We start from the raw sequence: 25,382 nt of genomic DNA on the forward strand, positions 1-25,382 counted from the left end.
CGTCTCAGCGCGATCGTGAAGATATCGTAATCGTCTCCCGCTGTCGTGATTCATCGTAATCGTCTCCCGCTGTCGTGAAGACATCGTAATTGTCTCCCGCGATTACGGCAAAATGTTAATAATATCCCGCAGTTATGTGGATATCATTATCGTCTTCCGCGATCGTGGCAAATTTCTGACTGTTTTCCGTGGTTGTGTGGACCATGATCATATCCCGCGGTCATTTAGTCATTATCATAGTCTCGCGCGATCGCGGTAAAATCATGATCATATCCCATGGTCGTTTAGACATTATCATCGTATCATGCGATCGCGGCAATATTCTGATTATCCTCTGTGGATCTCATTATCGTATTGCGCGATCGCGGTAAAATCATGATCATATCCCGCAGTCGTTTAGATATTATTATCATCTCATGCGATCGCGGCAAAGTTCTGATCATCCCTCGAGGCCTTGTGGAGACATATTATTGCCTCCCGTCTCCCGTGGTCACGGAAACGTCACTGTTGTAAATTGACAATTCCAGGTAGAAAATTAACACATAATTCCTGGTTCAAAAAAATTCACGCTTAGTTTCCGGATTTCCCGGTTGGTGGTCACCCTGTTATATATTGCAAAAGGGCGCTACTATTAGTTGTGCCTAGGGCGCTGACATGGTCAAAAACGGGCCTGGCATTATGTCGTTATCAGCTAGCTTTTATCATCACTTAGGCTATTAATAATAACAGTTCAAGCATCTAACAAAATGCCACAGGCATACACTATTGAAAATAACAAACAACAATCACTCACAAATCAAAGTAGAGCTAAGCTGTTCCTTCACTTGTTGTACGAGCCGGTCCGCATTGTACATCTCGTGGACAAAGGCCGGCCACCCGGTTACAGCTGCGTCAGCTCTTCTACACCTACATTACACAACAAGATTAGAGTGGAAATCATGTTCAGTGTCATGACAACTATGCAAGTTTTTGCCATTCTGTATCAATTATTATCAATTATCAATCATTAAGATGGGGACGCCACTTAGGTGCGTATTTTAACCCAAATATGAGTGAAGGATGAGTGTAGAATGGTGTGAAATGATCTGTGTAGCTTTTAGTGTATCTAGGCGTGTGATTTTTTCTTTTTACTTTAAAGGTTATGGAGTCATTACTGTTATTAGTAGGAAACTTTAAGACTTGTTTGGAAATTAAATTTAACTTTTAATAGACAGAACAGAACACAACACCAATACAAACTGAACAATTACACATTATAAATAATGTCATATGTTTCATGATTTATATGACACTATAAGCAGGCTTATTGAAATTGCTTTAACACTCCCCCGCAATTTTATAATCTTCAGGCACAAATGTTAAAAATGTCAAGTTTCATTTAAGTCCCATATCCTTCCTGAATTTGTTGAATTTAAATATAGGTAATTCTTTGGTAAAAATATCTGCAACTTGGTTTTCAGATGCAACATACTTAAGTTACATACTTAGTTGTTCAATGACTTGCGACTCTTGTATTTTGGTAAACAAAAAATACAATATGAGGAGTTTGTGGATTATTTGAATGGGAAGGATTGGCGGGGCCTTGGAAGTTTTTTAAAAATTGCATGGAAACGTAGATGGGAGCTAGTTAGGGAATTTAATTTTTAAAATTTTGTATTACAATATGTTTAGAGTATAGATATATGTGTATATATGCATACATCTGTATGTGTATATATCTATGTATTTGTGTGCATAAAGAAGTGTTATTTTATTTTGTTTTAGTGCTCAGTATATTGATTTATGTGGGATAATTTTATTTCATTAATATTGAATGGACATTAATGCCAACCCAGCAGACGGTCGTATGACCATTGTTGTATGTGCATGTATCGCACCCATTTCATGTAGCCTACTGTACATAGTATGTAGTCAATAAAACACTTTTCTATTCTATTCTATTCTATTCAATTCTACTTAAGTTACCATTTTCTATCAGCTCTTTTATATAATGGAATCGCACATCAATATGTTTGGATCTCTTAGTTTCAAGTGTCTTAGCCATTTTTATGCAAGACTGGTTATCTTCCCAAATAACAACCGGAGTTATTTGAACCTTAAGTAGTATTTCTGATAATAATCTTGTTATGAACACACACTCCATTGCACATGTAGCCAAGGCAATATATTCCGCTTCGCAAGTGGAAAGAGCCTTTATTGGTTGTTTCTTAGTTTTCCAAACCACTGTGTTGCCAAATATTTTAAACATATAACCACTGATACTCTTCCTATCTTCAATACTATTAGCAAAATCTGCATCGCAGTAGCATTCAATGAGTTTTTCTGTTTTGCTATTTTTGGAATAGGTCAGCGTCAAATCCTTGGTTCCAATTAAGTACCTCACAATACTTTTTAAGTTCTTCCAATGTCCTATGTCATAACAGTTTTGAAAGGTGCTGAAGTACGTAACAGAGTAACTCAGATCTGGTCTTGTACCTAACATGAGATATATTAAACTTCCTAATAGTTTTTCTAAGGTAAGCTTTCATAATTTTCTTTACTTTTTGTTAGTTTCAAATTTGGCAATATAGGTAACGAAACTGGCTTAGCTTCTTCCATCCTGAACTTTTGAACGCCCGGTCTACAGCGAAGACAATAGTGAAAACTATCATAGTTTTCTTGAAATAGACCAAACGTCGCATATATGCGACAGTTCATTTTTGTTTGTGTTTTGAGGTGAAAGTAAGTTAAAAAAAAACAGATTATTCAAGAACAGTTTATAACTGAACAAATATAAAAGCTATATAGGATAATGCAGCATACATACTGCATACATACATACAGTGATGCAGAAAAGTAAAGACCAGTTCATCCAATTATCATATGACGTCACCAATCATTATATCCACAGACCAAGCGACGCAGTTGTGCGTCAGACATCTCTGTAGACCACTGCAGGGAATTCAGAGCCTTCAAATAGACCGTTACAAAGATATAAGCATTTTAATAACATTAGAACCCTGACGCAAATATGCGACGGCAGTCTATTTAAATGTGACTATGCGATGGCAGTCTATAGGTAGAAACCGGCCGTCGCATATGTGCGTCGCTGGTCCATGTGAATGAAAAATTTTTTACTATTGCAGTAGCGAACGTGTTAACCTAAAAGTCCTACATTATAACAAAATATCAATGTTATGATTTGTGCTCTTTTATTCTGGATCTATTAGCCCCTCGACACTACTTTTCTTAAGTAAGCAAGCAAAACTATTCATTTAATACTTCCAGGTCTGCTCTTGTTTTAAAATTAAAAATAGGCATAAATTCGCTTGGCGCGGCATTGGCGATAGGAGCTCAGCCGGCTCTGCATCAGTTTACAGGATATCGATACTGAGTTTCTGGCATTTAATTATCATTGTATTACATCAAATATGTCATTACATTACGATGAATGATAACCAAATTTACAAGGGTATGTTTATGCATTTTAAAGCCTACCGGTAGTCTATAGTTCTTCTTAGAAATTCTTAGAATCAAAGAATAAATGTTGGATTCCACAGTAGTATTTAATACCTGTGCTATAACTTATTTGTGAAGATTAAATATCACAGGTTTTAATATTGTTAAAAGAATAGTAAATAAACCGTTATGAAATGGTGTACTAAAAAGAAACTGACTTTTATTTTACTAGAATAATTGACAATTTAATAGGGGCTACAGCTGCAAATGATGACATGCTTACGTGATCAAATAATTATTGTGATATATTTTGTTCTGGCCAATGTTCAAATATAAAAAAATCTAACTCTTTCATAACATCACTAAATTTCTTATGAGATTTACTTTTGACACATAGTCTGTAAAGTGTGAGCAAGTACGTAGATTTATTATATCTGCTTGAGTTATATCAGGGTTGAGAGGTGTACGTCAGTAGTCTCCTGGGAAAGCAAACATGTAGGTTGAGTGGCATCACCGTACTCTGCAGCAACAGCAATAGATGATTGCAGCTTCTCGATGAAGTCAGAATGGGAAAGCCCCATCCACAGTCTTTTCCTTGAAGCTGGCTCTTCATTCGATATGATGTGGACTGTTGCATTTGTACTTTGTTGAAAATGTAAAAATATATTTGTTTAAGTGTTCTATTTCTATACAGTCACGAACACAGCCCATTGCCGAACAGATGAGGATCTTCAAGGTTTTGTTTTTAAAATCTTCCTTTAGTTGTTCAAAGGCCTCATCGTATTCTTGACTTGAAGGTTTCCTGTTATAATAATTTTTGGTAACTAGACAGTAGAGTTTGGCACCGCTATCCACAACTTCTAAGGTTAATCTTGTATTAATGTAGTCTGTTTTTTAGGTCTCCCAAAATTACTTGACTATTTTTGTACAGTAAGGAACTGAACTGACCTTAGCCTCTGTTGAGGTGAGGACCGGTGGCGACGCAGACTCAGAAGCTTCACTCCCTCAAGAGAGTCTGGCAGCTTCACCTCAGGCAGGATACGGACTTTTGCCCTCCTTCTGCTGTAACCAACAATAGACTAAAAATAAACAACTTTACTGATAGGATCTAAATTCAGGACTGATTCACTTTTTTATTTTAATGTTGCCAGAGACCAAAAACACTATTCTTTCAAATTAATGTATATTTTACATAGTATCGGGGGACCGAGCCTTGCTCGGTTGTATTTTATTGGGTTTAATTCTTAAAACAATAACGTAAATAGACATTTTATAATTTACAAAAAATTTATTTTGATTACCGACCCTAAATTTTAATTGCTTACATAATAACAATTCTTTAATGTAAACAAAAATAAGATAAACTTTTATGATCTTGCTTAAAAGTTTAAGTTTAAGTTTACTTGCACTGAATTTTTCTCGCCTCTAGTAATTGAAACCCCTGGTTCGACTTTACGCTCACCGATGACAGCAGATAAAAATATGATATAAACAAAATCATAATAATGTAGATAAAAATGGCTTGTGTCAACGATTTTTCACTTATTTGCTACTACTTCTGTAAACATCAGTACAGCACATGACGATCTTTTATAGGTTGTTTTTGTAATTTCTTTAAATTGAGATGCTTTCTTTTTTTCATTGGGATTTAGCATGTGTTAATAAATAGTGTCCTCTGATTTTGATTCAATTTTATATAAGAGTGTAAACCTTTGTATCAGAGAAGTTGGCAAACCAATAGATCTTAAATAAGAAACAAGGTTTAATGGGGAGTTCTAGGGGCTGAAAATAGGGTTTGAAATGAAATTCACAATTTCTTTCAAAAACATAGTTGTAAGTTTAGTGGTTACAGAGGAATAGAAAATTCCAAAAAGATTAGGCTATAATTAAAACAAATTAAAAGTGGGTACTGTTGTAGTTTGCTTGTTTAAAATTATCTATTTTGATCAAATTTGGCAAATTTATATACTTTATACCAAAGTACACACTCGACTATCCAAGACCAAGTTATCCGAACCCTTACTTACTTACTTACTGCTGGGGCGCTACAAATCGCAGTCGATTCTTCCCGAACCCTTAGATTATCCAAAAAAAGTTTAGGTCTAAATATTTTAGAAATATTTTTTTCTGTAAGAAAACAATAATGACGTTAGGGTATTATGAATGTTTCTACAGTAGAAAGTCGCTAATCCGACCTCCGATGGTCCGACTCCTCACTTTGTCCGACCGTGCAGAATAGACTTCTGCTAACATAACCTCATTTTCCAAGAAAAATATCTAGAACATTTTTTAAATTGTGTTTTTTTAGTCTAATGTGTTGAAATTAGTTGTATATTTAACAATGTCTGCCCATTATTTATATGCAGTAGGCTCCCAAATTATTGTTTTTGAAAAATCACAGTTCATTTGACATTTAAAATGGAAGCAAAACAAAGAAATGTCAAACAACGCTTCAAGGTCAAGCTATCATCTGCTCCTTAGGCCTACACATGACGCATCTGCCTGCTGTGCGCTTGCTGTCACAAAACTTTTTGATTGGGTACTTGGTAACCATGACAACTTTAATAGCCTGTGATTGGATAGTTAGTAACAGTAACCATGGCAACTTGTTGAATGGGGGGATAATAAAGAGAAACTCAAGAAAGAATAGAAGAACCAATAGAAAGAATAAACAATTTTTTATGTAGTTTTTTTTTGTCTGTATCGGTGTATTTTACGACTGTTGTTATCATCTCTAAGTAGGCTACTATTATTTTATACATTTTTATGCGTTATCTAATGTTTTTATCGACATTCTTCTGTCCTGAAACAGCGTAGCAGTAGCCTATGACAATTTGTTTGTTTGAGCAAAAGTTTGAGAAAGCTGTGATTTTAACGTTACAGTTTTTATTACTAAACCAAGGTTAATGACTTAACATAATTATTATGATTGTGCAATAGCCTGCTATGATTAATTGTATTTTGATGATATAATATGCAAATTATCACAATAAATTCCATTTATACAGTTAGTAATAGGCATTGCTTATGAGTTGTTTATGAGAAATTACTGTTTTATGTCATGTTGGATTACAGTGGTTTTCAGTTATCTGTGGTCTATTCAAATACAGTTTTGCTATGTTCTTATGTCAATAAACACGTTCCTCTGATAATCCAACTTTTTTGTTGTTTTGACCATGCTCCCGGTCCCGTAGGTGACGGATTAGCGAGGTTCTAATGTATTTATATTGTTGAAAGTAAAGTAAAAATAGCAAGTGATTTGTGATTTGTTATAATTAGTACTGGAAATTATCATTACAAGAACCTATTATTTTAACTAACAATAACCAAGAAAATGAAAATCACACAGTAGGCCTACCTACTAGGTTGGCCACCAAACATTGGCAAGCTGGACAAGTCGTCTGCAGAACGTAAATAATACTAGTAGTAGCAGTGGCATTTCCACTCGGGCTTTATTGGCTCGAATCGCCTGCTGTCAATTTTTGTCATTACGATGTTTTGTTATTAACATGATCGATTCAAGTTAAGCTCAGGTCAAACTCAGGATAAACTATAAAGATCCACCATATTGTATCCTTATATATAATACGTGAAGCTTTTTTTACAAAACACTACTCCTCAGTTAATAATGGACGGATTTTTACAAAATATGTGTGAAAATTAAGTTTTTTTTTTTGTGTAGTCACCCCCTTTTACCAATTCCTGGAATAAAAGTCCTCGAGCTTTGCACCACAGGCTATCAAAATCCCAATGTATTTCTTATGAAGAAGATTTTGTTTACTTACAGACAAATAATTTGTATTAACTACATACTAAAACAGCTGTTCATAGTAAACATATGATACACACTAGAGCGTTTGTGAAAGATTTACTGTGTCCCCAATTCCGATCCTCAAGCACTTCCTACAGCACTTCATTCAAACATTCTTAGCATTCTGAAAATCTGAAGAGCTTTTATGTGAGGTAAGCAAAGGTAAAAAGCAATTAACAGAAATATATCACTAACATTTATTGCAGCCTTAAATGTAACTGATGGTTACTTCTCACAGGCTATGGGAGTAGATGGTAATTTAACTGTTGATAATCAATGTATATACCTAATCACTAGGTTTGAAACAGATGTTATTGATTCATAATTTTTTAATGAATCATGCTACCTTACAGATGATTACAGCTTACTTGGTCTCTCCCTCCAGCAGTCTGAACCGCTGCCGAGCACAAGCCTTCACTCTTAAGCCAAGTCTGGTTCCTTCCTCTGGGAGATACTCGTAGATCTCTGCTGTTGTTCCAATGCAATCAACTTTTGTGTTTCGTTCACTACTCCTGTTCAACAAAGTATGTACAACAGTATTAACAATAAACAGCACTTACTCCACAGCATTAATGATAGATTATTTAGTTTGTTTTAGTTTTGATTTTTAAGACAAATTTAGCGTCATAGACGTAGAAATGTATTGAAGAGAAAGGAATAAAATAGTGTTTTATGAGTTATCTTACTAATATTATAAATGTGAAAGTTTGTGTGTTTGTTTGAAGGTCAATCACACATTAACCCTCCAAGTGTCCATAGTTTAGGCCTTAATGTCCACCTATTTTTGGCGCATTTGCAAGGTTTTATTAAAACGGATCTGAGAAGCTTAAAACAATGTTAATTCTAATGTTCTATATACCATTTTGTTTGGAAAATCATGGGCTTCAATATTATATATAAAACATAAGGAACATTTTTTCAAAAAAAAAAAATTTTAGGTAAAAAAAATATAATTTCGAAAATTTTCAAAAAAAAAAATAAGTTCGCGCTCAATGAAATTGTATAAATTATAGGCCTATAAATATTTGAAAATAGCCACTTTGTTCTAAATTTTATGAGGATTACAAATATATAATAATATAAGGAAGTATATTTGCAAATAAATAAGTTATGGGCAAAAAACTTATTTCAGTACATAGCGTTTAGCTAAGAATGCATAGCCTAACCATAGCTAGGAATCTGGCTGATAATTTACATCAATATCACTACCTACTTCTTCAGGATCATCAACCAGCACTTCAAAACCACTTAAATCTTCTTATAATGCACCACGTATATCACTACTTTTGATTTTTAACACTAAAACAATGATAAACGTAATAAAACACATCAGTCATCGGTCCGGGGGAACCTAGCTGTTTACAAATACACGCACGTCAGCTGTCTGCTACAATATTTTCGGAACTAAAATGAATAGCGCTTAGAGACAGACCTCTGGAGAAAGCTTAGAATATTACGGAAAGAACGATACCTAACTCGATCCAGTTCAATCCGATTCAGTCAGTCATAGAGCCTTCGCCGTAAACGATGTCTGCGTGTCGAAAAATCGACAAGTAACACTACACAAAGTGTGCTGCTTGTCGAATTTTCGTCAAGTAACACTGGGAGGGTTAACTGGTCTGATTGAGCTGAAATTTTGTATAATAACTTACGATCCCGAATAACATATAGACATACTCTTATCTCAAAGATCCTTTTGGGCTCCACCCCAGTGGCTCTGGAGATTCCCATGTTAACCTTACTCAGTATCTATAATATTAAAACGAAACAGTGATTTTTTATTTCACGATTCTGAATCAACCACTCGACGGATTTTCATGATTTTTGTGTTGAAAGAAAGATAATTTTGAGAACTAGGGAATGTCGAAGCCATAAATTTAGTTTAGGATCCCAGTTTTTTAGAAATTAAGTTTTAATTTTTAAAAAGTCCAGCAGCCGACGCTAAGATTCTAAACTAGCTTTTGGCATAAAATAATTTGCTTAACATAACAGCTGTAAACATTCAGCTTTTGTGTCACAAATTCAGCATTTGGATAAAAATGTAAAGACATACTTAGGGTTGACGTATTTATACTATGTGTAATGCTAATCATTGATACATTCAATTCTTCTGTAAGAGGATGACAGATTAATTAAATTATACATAGTAAAATACTAGGATGTTCAAATTATTTTTTAAAGCAATCTTTGTAATCTTCGATTTGTTTTAGAGCAATATAATTTGTTTTAACTAACAGCTGGTTAAATATAAACTATGGAACTATGAGGTTATTTTATTTACACTTATTTTGTCATTGATTATATGAAATAAGTAAGATTAGTAGATATAATTAGACCACAGTTTAAAATAGTTTAGACCAAAATTAATTAAACCACAGTACAAATCGAGGCTCTGTACACGAGTCTTAATAAAAAAGGATAAATGCAAATTATTTTACTACTCCACTTTTCAAGGAAAGAATAGAAAAATAACAATGTTTACATGTTTTAATTCTTCATGGTAGCTTTTTGTTTACAATTAATGTTTGTCTGCTTTAACTTTGTTAGGCCCGGAAATATTGATGTCATAAAAAGAAGATCAAGAATAATCAGGAATCACGATTTTAAATTACCACCACAACCTCAGCCGGGTTTTATACAAAGATAAACAGATGGATGACATAGATTGAACACAACGTCAACATTGACCTAGGATACTGCAATTAGACAAACCATCCTTTTATGAAATCGTGTTCAGTTGTGGTTTTGTTTGGGGGTGCCTATATCAGCGCCCCCAAACGTGAAAATATCACTTTTATTTCAACTATGAATATATTGTAGTTTAATTTAACTAATATGGGAAATTGATGTACATTTATTCAATGAGGGTGGGTAATTATCAAGGATAGAACTGATAACGGTATGGATAATAAACATTGACAATTACGTCATTAGCTTTACTAGCGTGTTTACTTTTTACATTCCTGCTACATGTGACCAGTTCTTTTTTTGAAATGAATGTTATTTGAACCAAACAGCTGTTTCAAAACAAACTGTTATTGTTTTTACTTTTCTTTGTTTACACTTATTTATTTAGCAATTAATGTAGTGAAATTGATATAAAGGATAGGTGTGACGATTAGTTTTGATGTTAGGACACCAAAGTTAAATTATGTGTACTGTGAATTTTATTGGATATTATCGTTTTATTTTAGGTCGTTTCTATTCAGACTTACTGGAAATTGTGTATAGTAGTTGTATTGTGGTGATAATAATTATGGAAGAGGCAGGTATGCTATTGAAGGTGGTATCGTTGACTAGGTCTATACACTTCTCAATTGACTATTACTCTCTCTACTGTAGGCTACTTATAATCAGTGTGCGAATCGGCTGCAAATCTCACTTCAACGCTTTTAACGTCGTAAAAATTGCAGAATTGCTGTTTTATTGTTAAATTATCGGATTTTAAATGCATATCGTATAGGCCTACGATGGAATAAAAACATATTTGGTCACACAACATTTGTTTACAAGATGATTTTTCACATTAAAACTGCAAGAAACTTTGTCTTTATACTGTATGTGTAAACTAGCTGATCTGAATTGTACACGGTTTTAACTGACTACTGAATTCCCGTACGTAGGACGGGCTAACACCTCGTTCATATTTAAAAGAAATTAAAGAATTTTGCCAGCTGTTTCAAATACACAAATTGGTTTTTTTATTACTTCCAACTAACATCATTCTTTTAAAATTGGCTTCCCTGTTAAACATCTTCTGTTGCAATAAAGTGGTTTAAATACCTGCATAAAAGTTATCCACAATGTTGCTCACGGCAACTGGTTTCAATCCACAATAGGGATCTTCATCAGGCCGATCAGGATGTCAAAACATTTTTCTGACATCCTGATCGGCCTGATGAAGATCCCTATTGTGGATTGAAACCGGTTGCCGTGAGCAACATTGTGGATAACTTTTATGCAGGTATTTAAACCACTTTATTGAAATATTGGTTATCCGGAGGCTAAATCACAATGAAATCTTCTGTTGATAAAAATGTTAATGAATGGTTCTTCTCAAGTTGTATTATATATCTTTAATTCACTTTCCCATAGCACATTGGCCTAGTAAAGTTTTTTTTTTTTACTTTTTTCTTCTAAATACTGTAGTAATCCAGCTCAGAATTTTAAGACTCGTAATTTTTAACAACTCGAGTCCACGCACAGACCACTGAGGTCATTTATTTATTTATTTATTTAACATCATCACATTACATCAATTCTCTTGACAGGTGATTTGTCATTAAGTCTAATAAAATTATACATTGAAAAATCTACATTATAAAATACAAAACAAATAAAGCAATCAATACAAACCTATGGGAGAAGTAATACCTTTCAAATTGTAATCACATCTCCAAGATATTCTTCTAGTGAGTAAAATGCCCTCTCCAAAAGGAAACTTTTTAAAGATGATTTAAATTTAGAAACTGAGGCAATGTTTTTTATCCCAGCAGGTAGTTTATTGTAAACTTTTGGCCCTATATACTGAGGAGATAAATGAAATATTTTAAGCCTATGTTGAATTGGTTTTATAATATTTTTGAATCTTGTGTTATGTGTATGAGATGGTTGACGTTGACAGTCCATGAATGTATCGAAATCACTTTTAACCATTAATGCCAATTTGTAAATTTGTATATATGAGAGCTAAAAAAGGTCAACATTTTGAACTGAATAAATAAATCTTTACAATGTGTTCTATTGGGAACTCTGGCCATTATTCTTACTGCTCTTTTTTGAAGAACAAATATTTTTTTGGCCTGACTTGATGAGCCCCATACAGTAATTCCATAATTCATAATCGATGAAAAATATGCATGATATACTGCTATTTGTGTTTTTAAATTAGTAGTATCCCTGATTATCGTAAGAACAAATGTTGCTGAACGTAGTCTTTTAGATAGGTTTTTAATGTGATTTTGCCAATTTAATTGTGAATCAATATCAATTCCCAGATAATTTATTGATTTTTGTGAGTGAATTTAATTAAAGTTTGTATTTAAACAGATTTCTTGGTTAATATTGGATGCAGAAAACTGAATTAGTTGGGTTTTTGCCACATTCATGGACAGACCAATTCATTGAAGATTCATTTCCATTAAATTATTATTACTAGCCGAACCAAATATAATTTAATTGGATTTAAGTAGTTTATACATTTAATAAATAACTTTTTAAATTCAACTTTACCTTTAATTCTTCATAAACAATTTATGTAATGTTTCTAAGAATACTATCGTTGTATTTTATTTCTTGAAAAATTGTTATTTTGTTTGTTTACTTATTTGGAAGTAAATCTGATTTGATTTGATTACTGACCCGAGATAAAATCTGCCGTTGAATCGGATTAAAATGTAATGAGACCAGGAATCATTCTGATTATTGGATTTAATAACAAAACCATTGAAGTTAAGGATAATACTAAATTTGTAGGATTAATACTAGATAAAAAACTATATTGGAACCGTCATGTTGAAAAAGTACTTTCAAAAGTTTCTTCCGGATTATATGCCTTAATTATATTAAAAAACTATTGCCAAAGAGAAACTTTGAAGGTAGTTTACTTTTCATACATACATTCAGTGATTTCATTTGGGATTTCCCTTTATGGCTCAACCAATAGAACCTTGAGAAACTTAAAATCTATATTAAGAATGCAAAAGAAAAAGCTATAATAATAATTTACAACCTTCCACCTAGAACTTCTGTTGAGAAAGTTTAAATCAGAAAATATAATGACAGTTTTCGGTATGTATGTTTTTGAAACAGTGGTATCAGTAAAAAACAGATTTCATGAAATAGAGCTAGTTGGAAAGAAACATGATTATCTTACAAGAAATCGAGTTAGCTTAGCATTAAGTCCTCATAAATTGCACCTTTTTGAAAAGAAACTCAAATACACTGGTACAAAATTCTATAATAAACTTCCAAAGGACATACAAGAAGAAGTAAATGTCAAAACATTTAAAAACAAACTTAACAAATTTCTCATTAGGGCTATTTATTCATTTGATGAACTGTAATTTACTTCTCTTTCCCTACTAATCAAAGTACCGTACCTATGTTTTAACTTTATTCATATCATTTTCTGTTGGTTCTTTGTTCTTTTATTTTTCTCTTATTTACTATAAGCATTTATATTTTATTATAACTTTATCATTAAGAAGTGACACTATTCATGTATATATTCCTAATGTACTTGATGAATAAAGATGATTTGAATTGAATTGATTTGGGTCTTTCTCTTTATAACGTATAAAATAAAATGACTTTTGAGCGCCCAAAGCATAACTACGGGCGACAGTACGACATTGTAGCAGAAAGATGAGGAGGGCTGCAGAAATCCCAGCCTGCCCAACTAAATTTTTTTTTTCATTTTTTAAATTTTTTAAAATTTTTAAAACTAAATTACAAACTAACTATAAGACAATATTTATTCTCCGAAAGTAGGGGAGAGAAAGGATAGGATAAGCAGGCTTACCATAAGAAACGTAGGCATCCCACTTCATTCACTACAGAACACAGAAGAAAACACAAAAAAAAAAATAAACACTGTTTTTTTATGTAGTGGGATGCCTACATTTCTTAACCTGTTTATCCTATCCTTTCTCTCCCCTATTTTCAGGCAATAAGCCCTTTCTCTTAAAACCTTATTCTCCAAAAGAATAGCATTGGAATTTAAATTTAATTTCTTTTTAATGTTCTCTAATAATAATAACTGTGCGGTTAAACACTTCTATTTACTATATTATTTGGTTTTTAAGCCCTACAAAATGGTTTGGAAAGAAATTGGGAAATACTATGTTTTAAGGATAAAAATGGGAAAAAACTATTTTCACCCCATAAACCCAAGTTCCCGTAGTCCGATCATGCTGGTTCGCGAACCCATTTGAATGAAAGTAGGTTTACAGTTTTTTTACTATATTTCATCAAAATCGGATGATTTTTGCTTGAGTTATAGTGCCAACGGACACATAAATATACAGTGCTCGATTTGCAGGAAAACTTCGGCAGAACGGAGTTCCGGTACCTCTCTTCAGGAAAGATAAAAATGTTGGCATAAATAGCCAATATTGGAATTTTTAACAAATAGAGCACAGTACAGTATACTCCCTCTTATCCGGACACATTTTAACCGGACATCGGTTTAACCAGACTACACTCGGCAGAAATAACATCTCTTTAATTGGACAATTTTTATCAGCACATTGTTTTAACCGGACTAGATTGGCAGGAAGAGGGCGGTAACTGAAAGGACAGTTCTCGTGGGAAAGATTTGAGATCAGTGATCGCGTGTCTAAATACAATGCTCTCATAAATCTAAGTCGAATATCACAGCAAACGGTCCGTTTTAAGGAGTCTTTGGGGACGTCGGTTTAACCGGAAAAACCGTTACCCAGACTGGCCTCGGTCTCGAGGAGTCTGGATAAGAGGGAGTCTACTGTATATGCATATGTATGAATTTGAACGGACATTGTTTTTGGGCTTTAATACTTTTCAATGAAATGGCGACCATACAAAGTAGGTATTTTAAGCCAAGTATGAATGGAGATGATTGTAGGATGAGTGGCGCGATCTTGTAGTCTTGTTAGAGACTAAGGACGACTTATTCATTATACACAGCTGTTAATTAATAGCCCATGCAGCTAAACAAAGGCAACTAAGGGACCTACAGTTTATAGTGGAATCCGAAACATAGTTTTGCCTTGGTATAAACGAATTGGTCTAATTTTCAGGATAGTACTGCGGATAGTCGTAGTACTCACTCGTGCGGACGTTAATCCACACCAGGGAGTATCGCATCGACGTGCATGCCTATAAATATCCACAATTCGTAACCTCCTCGTAGCTGGATTACAGGACGACGCAACCTGTCCCAGTTTATTTTATTTTAACTGGCTCCAAGCGGACATCAAAGTGAAAAAGTAAATCGGTCCCGAGTCCAGGTCTAACTATGAGGCCTACAGCAATAAAACTTCCCCTGTAGCCTAAGGGAAATTCGGGGAAAAAGTCACAGCTACCCCCTGTGGCTTTTTTAAAGTTTTATTTAAGTTAAAATAATATTTAAAATAACAAATGGAAAAACTGCATTAAATTGTTGGGATTTTGGTTTCATTATATTTTAATTGAAACAATACCTTGCTTAACAATAGCCTATATTAAAGACACAAACATAAACTATTGTACCATGAATAAAAGTGTGTGTAATATACAGAGTGGCTGAAAAGTAACTTGCACCCCCCCCCCCTTTTCCACCATTTGAGATATTTGAAATCAGTTTGAGGCAACCTTAATGGATATGAGGAGCTACAATAATTATGGTTAATTTTGTAAATTTTGCCCTTAGCATTAATTGCAGGTAGCTCAACATTTTCAAATGGCAAGTACTGTAGGCCTATAGTTTGGTACCATTTTACAGGTTTTGACGAAACTAAACAATTGACATAAAGAAAACCAAAATCGGACCAATTATAACCAAATGGCACCCTAAAACATTTCAAATCCTAATAACCATGAGGGTGGCTGATAGTTACTTGCACCCCACTTAACTTTTTAACCATTTGAGATATTTGTAATTGGTTTGCAGCAACCATTTTAGATATGAAGGGCTACCTGATCAACCTACCGATTTCAAATATCTCAAAAGGTTCCAAACTTAAGGGGGGTGCAAGTTACTTTTCAGCCACCCTGTATAGAGTAGGCCTACCAGCAGGCTAAAACTCCAAATGTTTTATCGTTGCTAATACAGTTTTCCAGCATGTTGATGGTTCGAGAATCAAATACAGCCAGAGGTAGTGTCTGTCCAGGCATCAACACAACATCAGCATGTTGTAGTAGATCTAGAGTGACTACTGATCCCTCCTCAAACACAGTCCTGCCTCGAACCACCTCCAACTCCTCACCCAGGTACTACAACAAACAACAATAGTCAGGTAGTGTCTGTCCAGGCATCAACACAACATCAGCATATTGTAGTAGATCTAGAGTGACTACTGATCCCTCCTCAAACACAGTCCTGCCTCGAACCACCTCTAACTCCTCACCCAGGTACTACAACAAACAACAATAGTCAGGTAGTGTCTGTCCAAGCATCAACACAACATCAGCATATTGTAGTAGATCTAGAGTGACTACTGATCCTTCCTCAAACACAGTCCTGCCTCGAACCACCTCCAACTCCTCACCCAGGTACTACAACAAACAACAATAGTCAGGTAGTGTCTGTCCAGGCATCAACACAACATCAGCATATTGTAGTAGATCTAGAGTGACTACTGATCCCTCCTCAAACACAGTCCTGCCTCGAACCACCTCTAACTCCTCACCCAGGTACTACAACAAACAACAATAGTCAGGTAGTGTCTGTCCAAGCATCAACACAACATCAGCATATTGTAGTAGATCTAGAGTGACTACTGATCCCTCCTCAAACACAGTCCTGCCTCGAACCACCTCCAACTCCTCACCCAGGTACTACAACAAAGAACAATAGTCAGGTAGTGTCTGTCCAAGCATCAACACAACATCAGCATATTGTAGTAGATCTAGAGTGACTACTGATCCTTTCTCAAACACAGTCCTGCCTCGAACCACCTCCAACTCCTCACCCAGGTACTACAACAAACAACAATAGTCAGGTAGTGTCTGTCCAGGCATCAACACAACATCAGCATGTTGTAGTAGATCTAGAGTAACTACTGATCCCTCCTCAAACACAGTCCTGCCTCGAACCACCTCCAACTGCTCACCCAGGTACTACAACAAACAACAATAGTCAGGTAGTGTCTGTCCAGGCATCAACACAACATCAGCATATTGTAGTAGATCTAGAGTGACTACTGATCCCTCCTCAAACACAGTCCTGCCTCGAACCACCTCCAACTCCTCACCCAGGTACTACAACAAACAACAATAGTCAGGTAGTGTCTGTCCAAGCATCAACACAACATCAGCATGTTGTAGTAGATCTAGAGTGACTACTGATCCCTCCTCAAACACAGTCCTGCCTCGAACCACCTCCAACTCCTGGCCCAGGTACTACAACAAACAACAATAGTCAGGTAGTGTCTGTCCAGGCATCAACACAACATCAGCATATTGTAGTAGATCTAGAGTGACTACTGATCCCTCCTCAAACACAGTCCTGCCTCGAACCACCTCCAACTCCTGGCCCAGGTACTACAACAAACAACAATAGTCAGGTAGTGTCTGTCCAGGCATCAACACAACATCAGCATATTGTAGTAGATCTAGAGTGACTACTGATCCTTCCTCAAACACAGTCCTGCCTCGAACCACCTCCAACTCCTGGCCCAGGTACTACAACAAACAACAATAGTCAGGTAGTGTCTGTCCAAGCATCAACACAACATCAGCATGTTGTAGTAGATCTAGAGTGACTACTGATCCTTCCTCAAACACAGTCCTGCCTCGAACCACCTCCAACTCCTCACCCAGGTACTACAACAAACAACAATAGTCAGGTAGTGTCTGTCCAAGCATCAACACAACATCAGCATGTTGTAGTAGATGTAGAGTGACTACTGATCCCTCCTCAAACACAGTCCTGCCTCGAACCACCTCTAACTCCTGGCCCAGGTACTACAACAAACGACAATACACTACAGAGAGTAGCAGTAAAAAAATATGCACTGTATAAGCAGTCAAGTCATGATACAATAACATGCAAATAATAACCAATCACAAAACACTCTAGTATATAAACGGTGTAGAGTAAAAAAACAGCTCACACAATGGAACACAAATTGCACAGTTCACAATGACTCCACCAATGAGACTGAAGCATCATGGCAGACCTATCCGAAACAAACGGAAATGGCGTCCGGTCCCTGGAAAAGTATCCTGAGGGTCATTTTTGGGTTTTGTTTTGACGAGACTCTGCCGTTGTGTTTTGTGTCCGAAACGCTGTTTGCACTTTAAATTTCCTAGCAACCCTTCTAATTTTCTCCGATAACCCTGACAAATACGAGATTGACATGTGGACGAACTTTTCCTTGCGATTTTGTAATGATTCTAGCGTAGCCCTATCTTTCTTGCATTTATTTATAATGAATCGAGGGTATCTGTTACTAGCCAAATCCTATTCTACTTTTTTTTATTTCAACCTTTAACTCATCCTGATTGGAGCAAATGCTCTAAGCCCTGTCAAACAACGAGTAACCAACCCCTCCTTGACAGAGATTTGGTGATTAGATTGAAAGTTTAAATACTGCCCTGTGTGTGTCTTCTTTCTATAAACAGGTGTTCTAAGACTGTTCAAATGCTTTTCTACGCACACTCCAAAATTGGACGATTGTTTTTTATTCCACTTCCATGGTTGGTTTTATGAAAGATGAAACGCTATTAAGGTGCGTTAAAAAACTCATTCAATTTATCATATCCATGAGGGAAAACCACAAAGTGTCATCGACGTACCTCCACCATATCTTCGGATTGAGCCGAGCTGAAGCCAAAGCTTTTGCTCAAACTAATCCAAAATTTTGAGGAGAACTCGTGATTTCTCTTAATTCAAAATTCGCATGTTATGTTAACTCGTGGTAGAGCTCGTGATAGGAATTACCAGAATTAACATGCTTTTTTGCGGCATCGTACATCGCTCCGCCATTTTGCTCGTTTTACTTTTCCAGGGACCAGACGCCATTTCCGGTTGTCTCTATGTTTCGGATTGGTCGGCCATGATGCTTCAGTCTCATTGGTGGAGTCATTGCAAACTGTGCGATTAGTGTTCCATTGTAGGAACTGTTGGGAATTTTAAATTTACAATTTTTTTAATTATCTCCAAAACCGTTAGGCATACAATGCTTCAATATGGACATTTTTTTAAGCTCTACAAAATGGTTTGGAAAAAAATTTTGAAATTTTGTGTTTTTATGGTAAAAAATGGGAAAACACTATTTTTTCCCCATAAGTCCATTCAAATAGTGTGATCATGCTGCTTTGCGATCTTGTTCGAATAAACTTAGGTTTACACGTTTGTACCAAATTTCATCAAAATCGGATAAATTTTGCACAAGTTAGTCATAGTTCTTTATTCATTTTTTTGTACATAGTTTGTACAGTAAATAGCGTCATATATAATACAATACTTAATCTAATTAAAATCTACTACTTACAATTTACCAAGAAAAAATGAAAAGTAATAACAAAATATTTATATCTACAGTAGGTTATATCTGGGAGGTGGAAAATTATCTAATGGAGTAAGGGGCCAGATGTATCAAATATTCTTTCAGCAATTTCCTGAACTTATTTAAATTATTTTCTCTTCTTATGTTTTCTGGAATATATTTAAGAAAAGTATATCCTACGTAGGTTGGTTTCTTTTCAAAAAACTTTAATCTATGTGGCAGGATAACCTCATTTTTCTTTCTAGTATTAGGCTATACGAATGAGCTAGGGACTTAGAATTGATAGTTGTACAATTCTTTGCAATGAGAGTAGGCCTAGTTTCAATAATATATTACCCGTAAACAGTTAAAATATTTAGATTTTTTAAATGTTCTTTTGCTGATGCATCATACTTTAACTTAAGCATGATCCTGATTGCTCGTTTTTGCTGTTTTAATATGTTTTCCAAATTTAACTTTTTTGTTCAACCATACAGCGCTATGCAGAACAATATATGAGAGTGAATATGGGCAAAATAAATATTCTGTGATCTGAAAACATTAATTTTCAGATCACAGTAATAAGACATTTTAGATAATGCTAGACATAACTAGACATAGGTAGACATAATATGAAGACACAACTTACTATTCAGCTTATAGATTAATGCGCTGTTTACTCCTCTCAGGTAACAAAGAAAGATCAAAGGCCCTAGAATTGATCCTTGAGGTACTCCAAACCTGATTGGCTTACAATTTGATGATATTTTAGTAATTTTATTATCTTTTGTTAAGTGGGAAATTTCTACATACTGAGACCTATCATGGAGGTAAGAACTGAACCAATTTAAAGCATTTTGAGAGAAACCAAGAATCTGAAGTTTTTCTATTAGCTTTGAATGTTTAACACTATCAAAAGCTTTTGAAAGGTCCATAAATATTCCTGTTGTAAAATTTCCTTTGTCTCCTGAGTCTATAACAGACTCAATGAAAGATGCAGCAGCACTAAAAATTGACCTACCATGTCTGAACCCATGCTGGTTATCCCAAATTTATCCCAAATTTCCAAAATTCCCAAATCTAATATGTTATTTGTTTCCAAAAATTCAGATAACTGCAAGTGCACTGCTTTTTCAAATATCTTAGAGATAGATGATAGTACAGATATTGATCTGTAGTTTAAAACATCTGCTGTATCATTCTTTTTGTGTAATGGAATTACTTTTGCAAGCTTTAACTGTTTTGGAAATATGCCTGATACAAAGGACAAATTTATTAGATGACACAAGACTTTACTTAATTTACTTTTAACAGCTTTAATTAGGCTACTGTCACTGGCAATTCATCATGACCAAATGAATTTTTATTTTTTAAAGATTCTATAATTTTTTCCACCTCCCTTTCATTTAATTGTTTAAATCTAAACTCAGTTTTTACAGTCAGATGACAGTTTGAGTTAATCATTACATCTTCCTTGACAAAGCTACTGTCACTACTTTTGTCTATGTCTGTTACACTATTATTCAATTCAATTCAATTCAATTCAATTCAAACTTCTTTATTCATTATTTTGTACAATATATACATCGAATAGTGTCAGGTTGTACAACAACTCAAACTAGCCTAAGTGACAATCTCATCCACTCTATGCAGGAGACTGAAAAAGTGTTTATATATTCATTATGACTGTGATGGGTGGAAAAAATCTTCAAAAGAATACGGAGCTATTTTAATCAGATATTCTTTTAATCTTTTTTTAAATTTGTTTCTATTACTTTCTTTTTTAATTTCTTTTGGAATTGTATTTAAATATCTTTGACCGATGTAGGAAGGTTTCTTTTCAAAAAAGTTTGTTTGATGTTTATATGTTATTATGGAGTCTTTATGTCGAGTATTGTATTTATGAAGGGTTGAAATATAATCTGAAGGACGAGAATCAGCTTTCTTAATTGCCATTAAAATGCAGTCAAAAATATACTGTCCGTAGACTGTCAAAATATTGAGTTCAACAAAGTGTTTTTTCACAGAGGCATCACGCTGTAGTTTTAGCATTATTCTAATTGCATATTCTTGTTTTTTTAATATATTTTCAAGATTAATTTTTGAAGTTGCTCCAAATAAACAAATCCCAAAAGCAATATGGGAATGTATGTATGCAAAATAGATTTTACGCATTGTTTCAATATTACAACAAAAGGACATTTTCCTCAAAGCAAATATTCCAGAACTAATTTTTGGTAAAATTTTGTCCACATGGTTATTCCAATCTAAATGCTGATCAATAGTTAAGCCAAGAAACTGAGCATTTGGTTTTGTTATAATTTGCTGAGAATTCAAATCTATCACTGGTTTTCTCTTATTTCTGTTTTGTTTTGTTTTAAAATTAATACAATAAGTTTTTCCTACATTCAAAAATAAATTATGATCCTTGAGAAATTTATTGATGTTTTCTAATTCTAGTTTACAATTTACTTCAGTTTCTTCCAAAGTCTCTGATGATAATTTCAAGTTTGAATCATCGGCATATAAAATTAATTTTGAATTAGGTTGGAATAATAAGGCATTTTCAATGTTTTTCATATAACATAAAAATAACAGAGGACCTAATATTGAACCTTGTGGGACGCCAAATTTAACAGGGCGAGTTTCTGAAGATATACTAATAAGTTTATTTGAGTTTGATAGAAACATTACTTCGACATACTGACTGCGGTCACAAAGATATGACTGAAACCAATTTAGAGAATTTTTTGATATTCCTAAAGATTGTAATTTTTGTAATAAAATTGAGTGCTTTACACTGTCAAATTAAAATGATCATTAAAGGTATTCGAGATTAAGCGTGGGTCAGAAATTGTTTCAGTACCTACTAAGGGGAGTCTGAGGTCCTATCTTTAGTGATGTTAACTAAATGTCACTTTTCTCAGGAGTTAGAACAGGTAGGATAGTGAAACTTGGTATACTTTTATATTAACTAATTAACTAGTCACAGACACAAGATTTTTCATCTAAAATTAAAAATAACTATTTTATGGGTTTTTATAGATTTTAAAAATATTTGATTCAAAAATAAAATTTATATTTTTTTTTTTACCTGCTTCAACTAAAGATATGATGAAATCCTTATGTCTGTGTTTAGAATAAGTCACTAAGACTACATGGTAAAAATTTCACAGCTGTATGTATTACCAGTCCTGAAAAAAATGACATTAAAGTTCTATAAAATAAAGTTGCGGAAATCGGCAAGAAAAGCCTCCAAAGGTCAACCAAGGATCTACTAGTTTTACCTTTAAAACGTCACTGCAATGTTATGGAAAATATATTTTTTATAGGTACATTTCTAGGTTAGTAATTGAAAATGTAAGTATACCATTTTTAAGAAAAAATTCTGTGCTATAAAAAGAACATAAAAAGTACAAATTGAAAAAAATTAAAAAATTTCGACTTTGACTCCCCTTAAGATTAAAGTTAGAAAATTAGATATGAAGGTGCGATATGAAAGTGCGATATGAAATTGGGGAATTTCATATCGCACTTTTCTGTTATCGCACTAACGCACTCACACATATATATACAAAAGGAGCGGCAGAAATACCTGACGGTTTTTAAATAAGAAAAACTCCAATGTTTATAAACATTTGTGCATATCTATCTACCTATCTATCTATCTATCTATCTATCTATCTATCTATCTATATCCTTATATATAATACGTAAAGGCGATTTCTACGAAACACTACTCCTCCGTTAATAATGGACGGATTTTTACAAACGATGTGTCAAAATAAAGTATTTTTTGTGTAGAAGCCCCCTTTCACCAATTCCTGTAATAAAAGTCCTCAGACTTTGCCCCACAGGCTATTGAAATCCCAATGTATTTCTTATGAAGAAAAGATTTTGTTTACTTAAACTGATGAATAATTTGTGTTAAGTACAGCTGTTCATAGTAAATACATGATACACACAAAAGGGTTCGTTTTCTGTGTGAGTTCGTTTTCAGTTTCGATAACTGGAGTGGAGTTATTGATTACATTATCTTTGAGTCAACTGTTTTAAGTCATTGGAAATTATTACTGTTACAGTAGATTCCCTCTTATCCGGACACCTTTTAATCGTACATCGGTTTACTTAACCGGATTACAATCGGCAGAAATGGCATCTCTTTAACCGGACAATTGTTATCAGCACATTGGTTTTTAACCAGACTAGATCGGCAGGAAGTGGGCGGTACTGAAACGACTGTTCTCGTGGGAAAGATTTGAGACCAGTGATCACGTGTCTAAATACAATGCTCTCCTAAATTTATTTCAAATATCACAGTAAACGGTCCGTTTTAACAAGTTTTTGGGGACGTTGGTTTAACCGGAAAAAACGTTATCCAGATTGGCCTCGGTCCCAAGGAGTCCGGATAAGTGGGAGTCTACTGTATTTGAAATAACGCCTACATATCAATCGAAACGCCGGTTATTTCTGAATCGAATGCATACTATATGAAGTGAGATTAGATGAAATACGAGGTTAAAATCGGCGTTTTACGTAATGCTGTTAATATGCCCGATTTCGGGCGCTGCCACCTGGACCGCAGCCTAATTCGCCCGATATCGGGCGCATGCCAGCTCTAGGGTTGACAACTGGAGTGGCCTTAAAGGTAGAAAAGAGCCAAATGAGTAATACAAATCAGATTATCAGTAAGAGGAAGTGGTGAAATATTACCCCTTTAAGTCATATAAACACACTGACTGGCGTTCCCTGATCAAAGTTCGGCCCCAGGCACTAATTAAAATAAGTTAGATATAAGCTATTTGGTTTATTTGCGTTTTCGTCAGGAATAACCGGTTTTAAGGACATGGAACATTGTTACGGATTATGCAGGTATTGACATTTAAAGTCGGGGGTTTTTCAAGACTAATGGCAAGTAACTTAAAACCTCATAGCCAGTCTGGCAACATTGACTGAGCCACTCAAAAGTCAGAGTAACTTAAGCTTAGTTAAAGTAACTTGTAAAACCTTACTGAATGCATGCTAGGCAGATCCATGTTGAAAGCCTGTTGAACTCCTATGTCTTGGCTTCTCTCTTCAGAGTTTTCAGACTGATCTGACTCTGCCTGACCAAAAACATCTTCACTGTCTGTGTCATCTGAAAAAAAACACCGAAGGTTACATTAATTGTAATTACTTTAGATACCTTTAAGATAGGGCCAAGGCTGTGCTACAGAGATTGGCGTAGGCCGTCATAAGCTTAAGTTAACCTAATAGGGATGGATTGATTCTCCCTGAATGTTTACTAGACTTACATCACATTGTTGTTGGTTTAATATTCAAGGCATAAACTTATTACTTGAATTATAAATTTGACTTCATTCTTCTAACATGCAAAATAAAACAACTGTTGACAGACGGTAAAATATTTAGATATTGTTCGCTTACACAAAAGTATTATGGATCCTTCTGAGTCAGAATCCATTTCATATCCAGATTCTCTTGAGTCTTGATCAGTGTCACGTAAATAATTTGTCCAAAAATCCTTTGGTGTTGATAGGATCACATCTAAAACAACATATTTCTAATGAAAATTAATAATTAAGGCTATTTTAAAATGTAAGATTGTTTCTTTCTACGTAGTTTGTTATTGTTGTGTTTGTTTTGTTATTGTTTTCGTTTTGTTATCCGTTTTTTTTTTGTTATCCTCATGCTCGCTCAGGCCGCGGCTCCACTTGCCGTAGATTGCCGCGCTGCAAATTGTAGCTTGTCAGTTGAGGAAATAGCCCAGTCAATCTAGGTAAAAAATCGTGCAAACCCGGAAATGCGAGATATAAAGCTGAATTTTGGCCCAGATGCTCTTTATGATATCCTTGACCATATCCTAAAAGTCCCCTACCGTCCCCTGTTTGCTTCTTCCGGTATAAAGAAAAATGGGGGGGGGAGGGGGCGCAACTTTTTTAAACGCACATTGAACGCGATAA

General features: G+C 34.5%; 1 protein-coding gene across 1 annotated transcript in view; it reads right to left on the bottom strand.

Moving 5' to 3' along the window:
- LOC128995619 (protein cereblon) overlaps positions 1-25,056 on the bottom strand; it is a 39,128-nt gene extending 14,072 nt beyond the window's left edge. The window contains exons 1-16 of the mRNA XM_054420637.1: positions 24,847-25,056; positions 24,432-24,556; positions 17,623-17,752; positions 17,430-17,470; positions 17,240-17,329; positions 17,132-17,188; positions 16,991-17,047; positions 16,850-16,906; positions 16,709-16,765; positions 16,568-16,624; positions 16,427-16,483; positions 16,286-16,342; positions 15,999-16,201; positions 7,618-7,761; positions 4,387-4,500; positions 794-906 (exon numbers count right to left, since the gene is read on the bottom strand). Of these exons, the coding sequence (XP_054276612.1) occupies positions 794-906; positions 4,387-4,500; positions 7,618-7,761; positions 15,999-16,201; positions 16,286-16,342; positions 16,427-16,483; positions 16,568-16,624; positions 16,709-16,765; positions 16,850-16,906; positions 16,991-17,047; positions 17,132-17,188; positions 17,240-17,329; positions 17,430-17,470; positions 17,623-17,752; positions 24,432-24,556; positions 24,847-24,883 (1,396 nt within the window). The 5' untranslated portion in view covers positions 24,884-25,056. The remainder of the gene's footprint in view (positions 1-793; positions 907-4,386; positions 4,501-7,617; positions 7,762-15,998; positions 16,202-16,285; positions 16,343-16,426; positions 16,484-16,567; positions 16,625-16,708; positions 16,766-16,849; positions 16,907-16,990; positions 17,048-17,131; positions 17,189-17,239; positions 17,330-17,429; positions 17,471-17,622; positions 17,753-24,431; positions 24,557-24,846) is intronic.
- Between the last annotated feature and the right edge of the window lie 326 nt (positions 25,057-25,382).

The sequence above is a fragment of the Macrosteles quadrilineatus genome, unplaced genomic scaffold (genome assembly GCF_028750875.1).
Source record: "Macrosteles quadrilineatus isolate MER2022 unplaced genomic scaffold, UCM_ALF_1.0 Scaffold_5__1_contigs__length_97177068, whole genome shotgun sequence".
Classification (NCBI taxonomy): Eukaryota; Metazoa; Arthropoda; class Insecta; order Hemiptera; family Cicadellidae; genus Macrosteles; species Macrosteles quadrilineatus.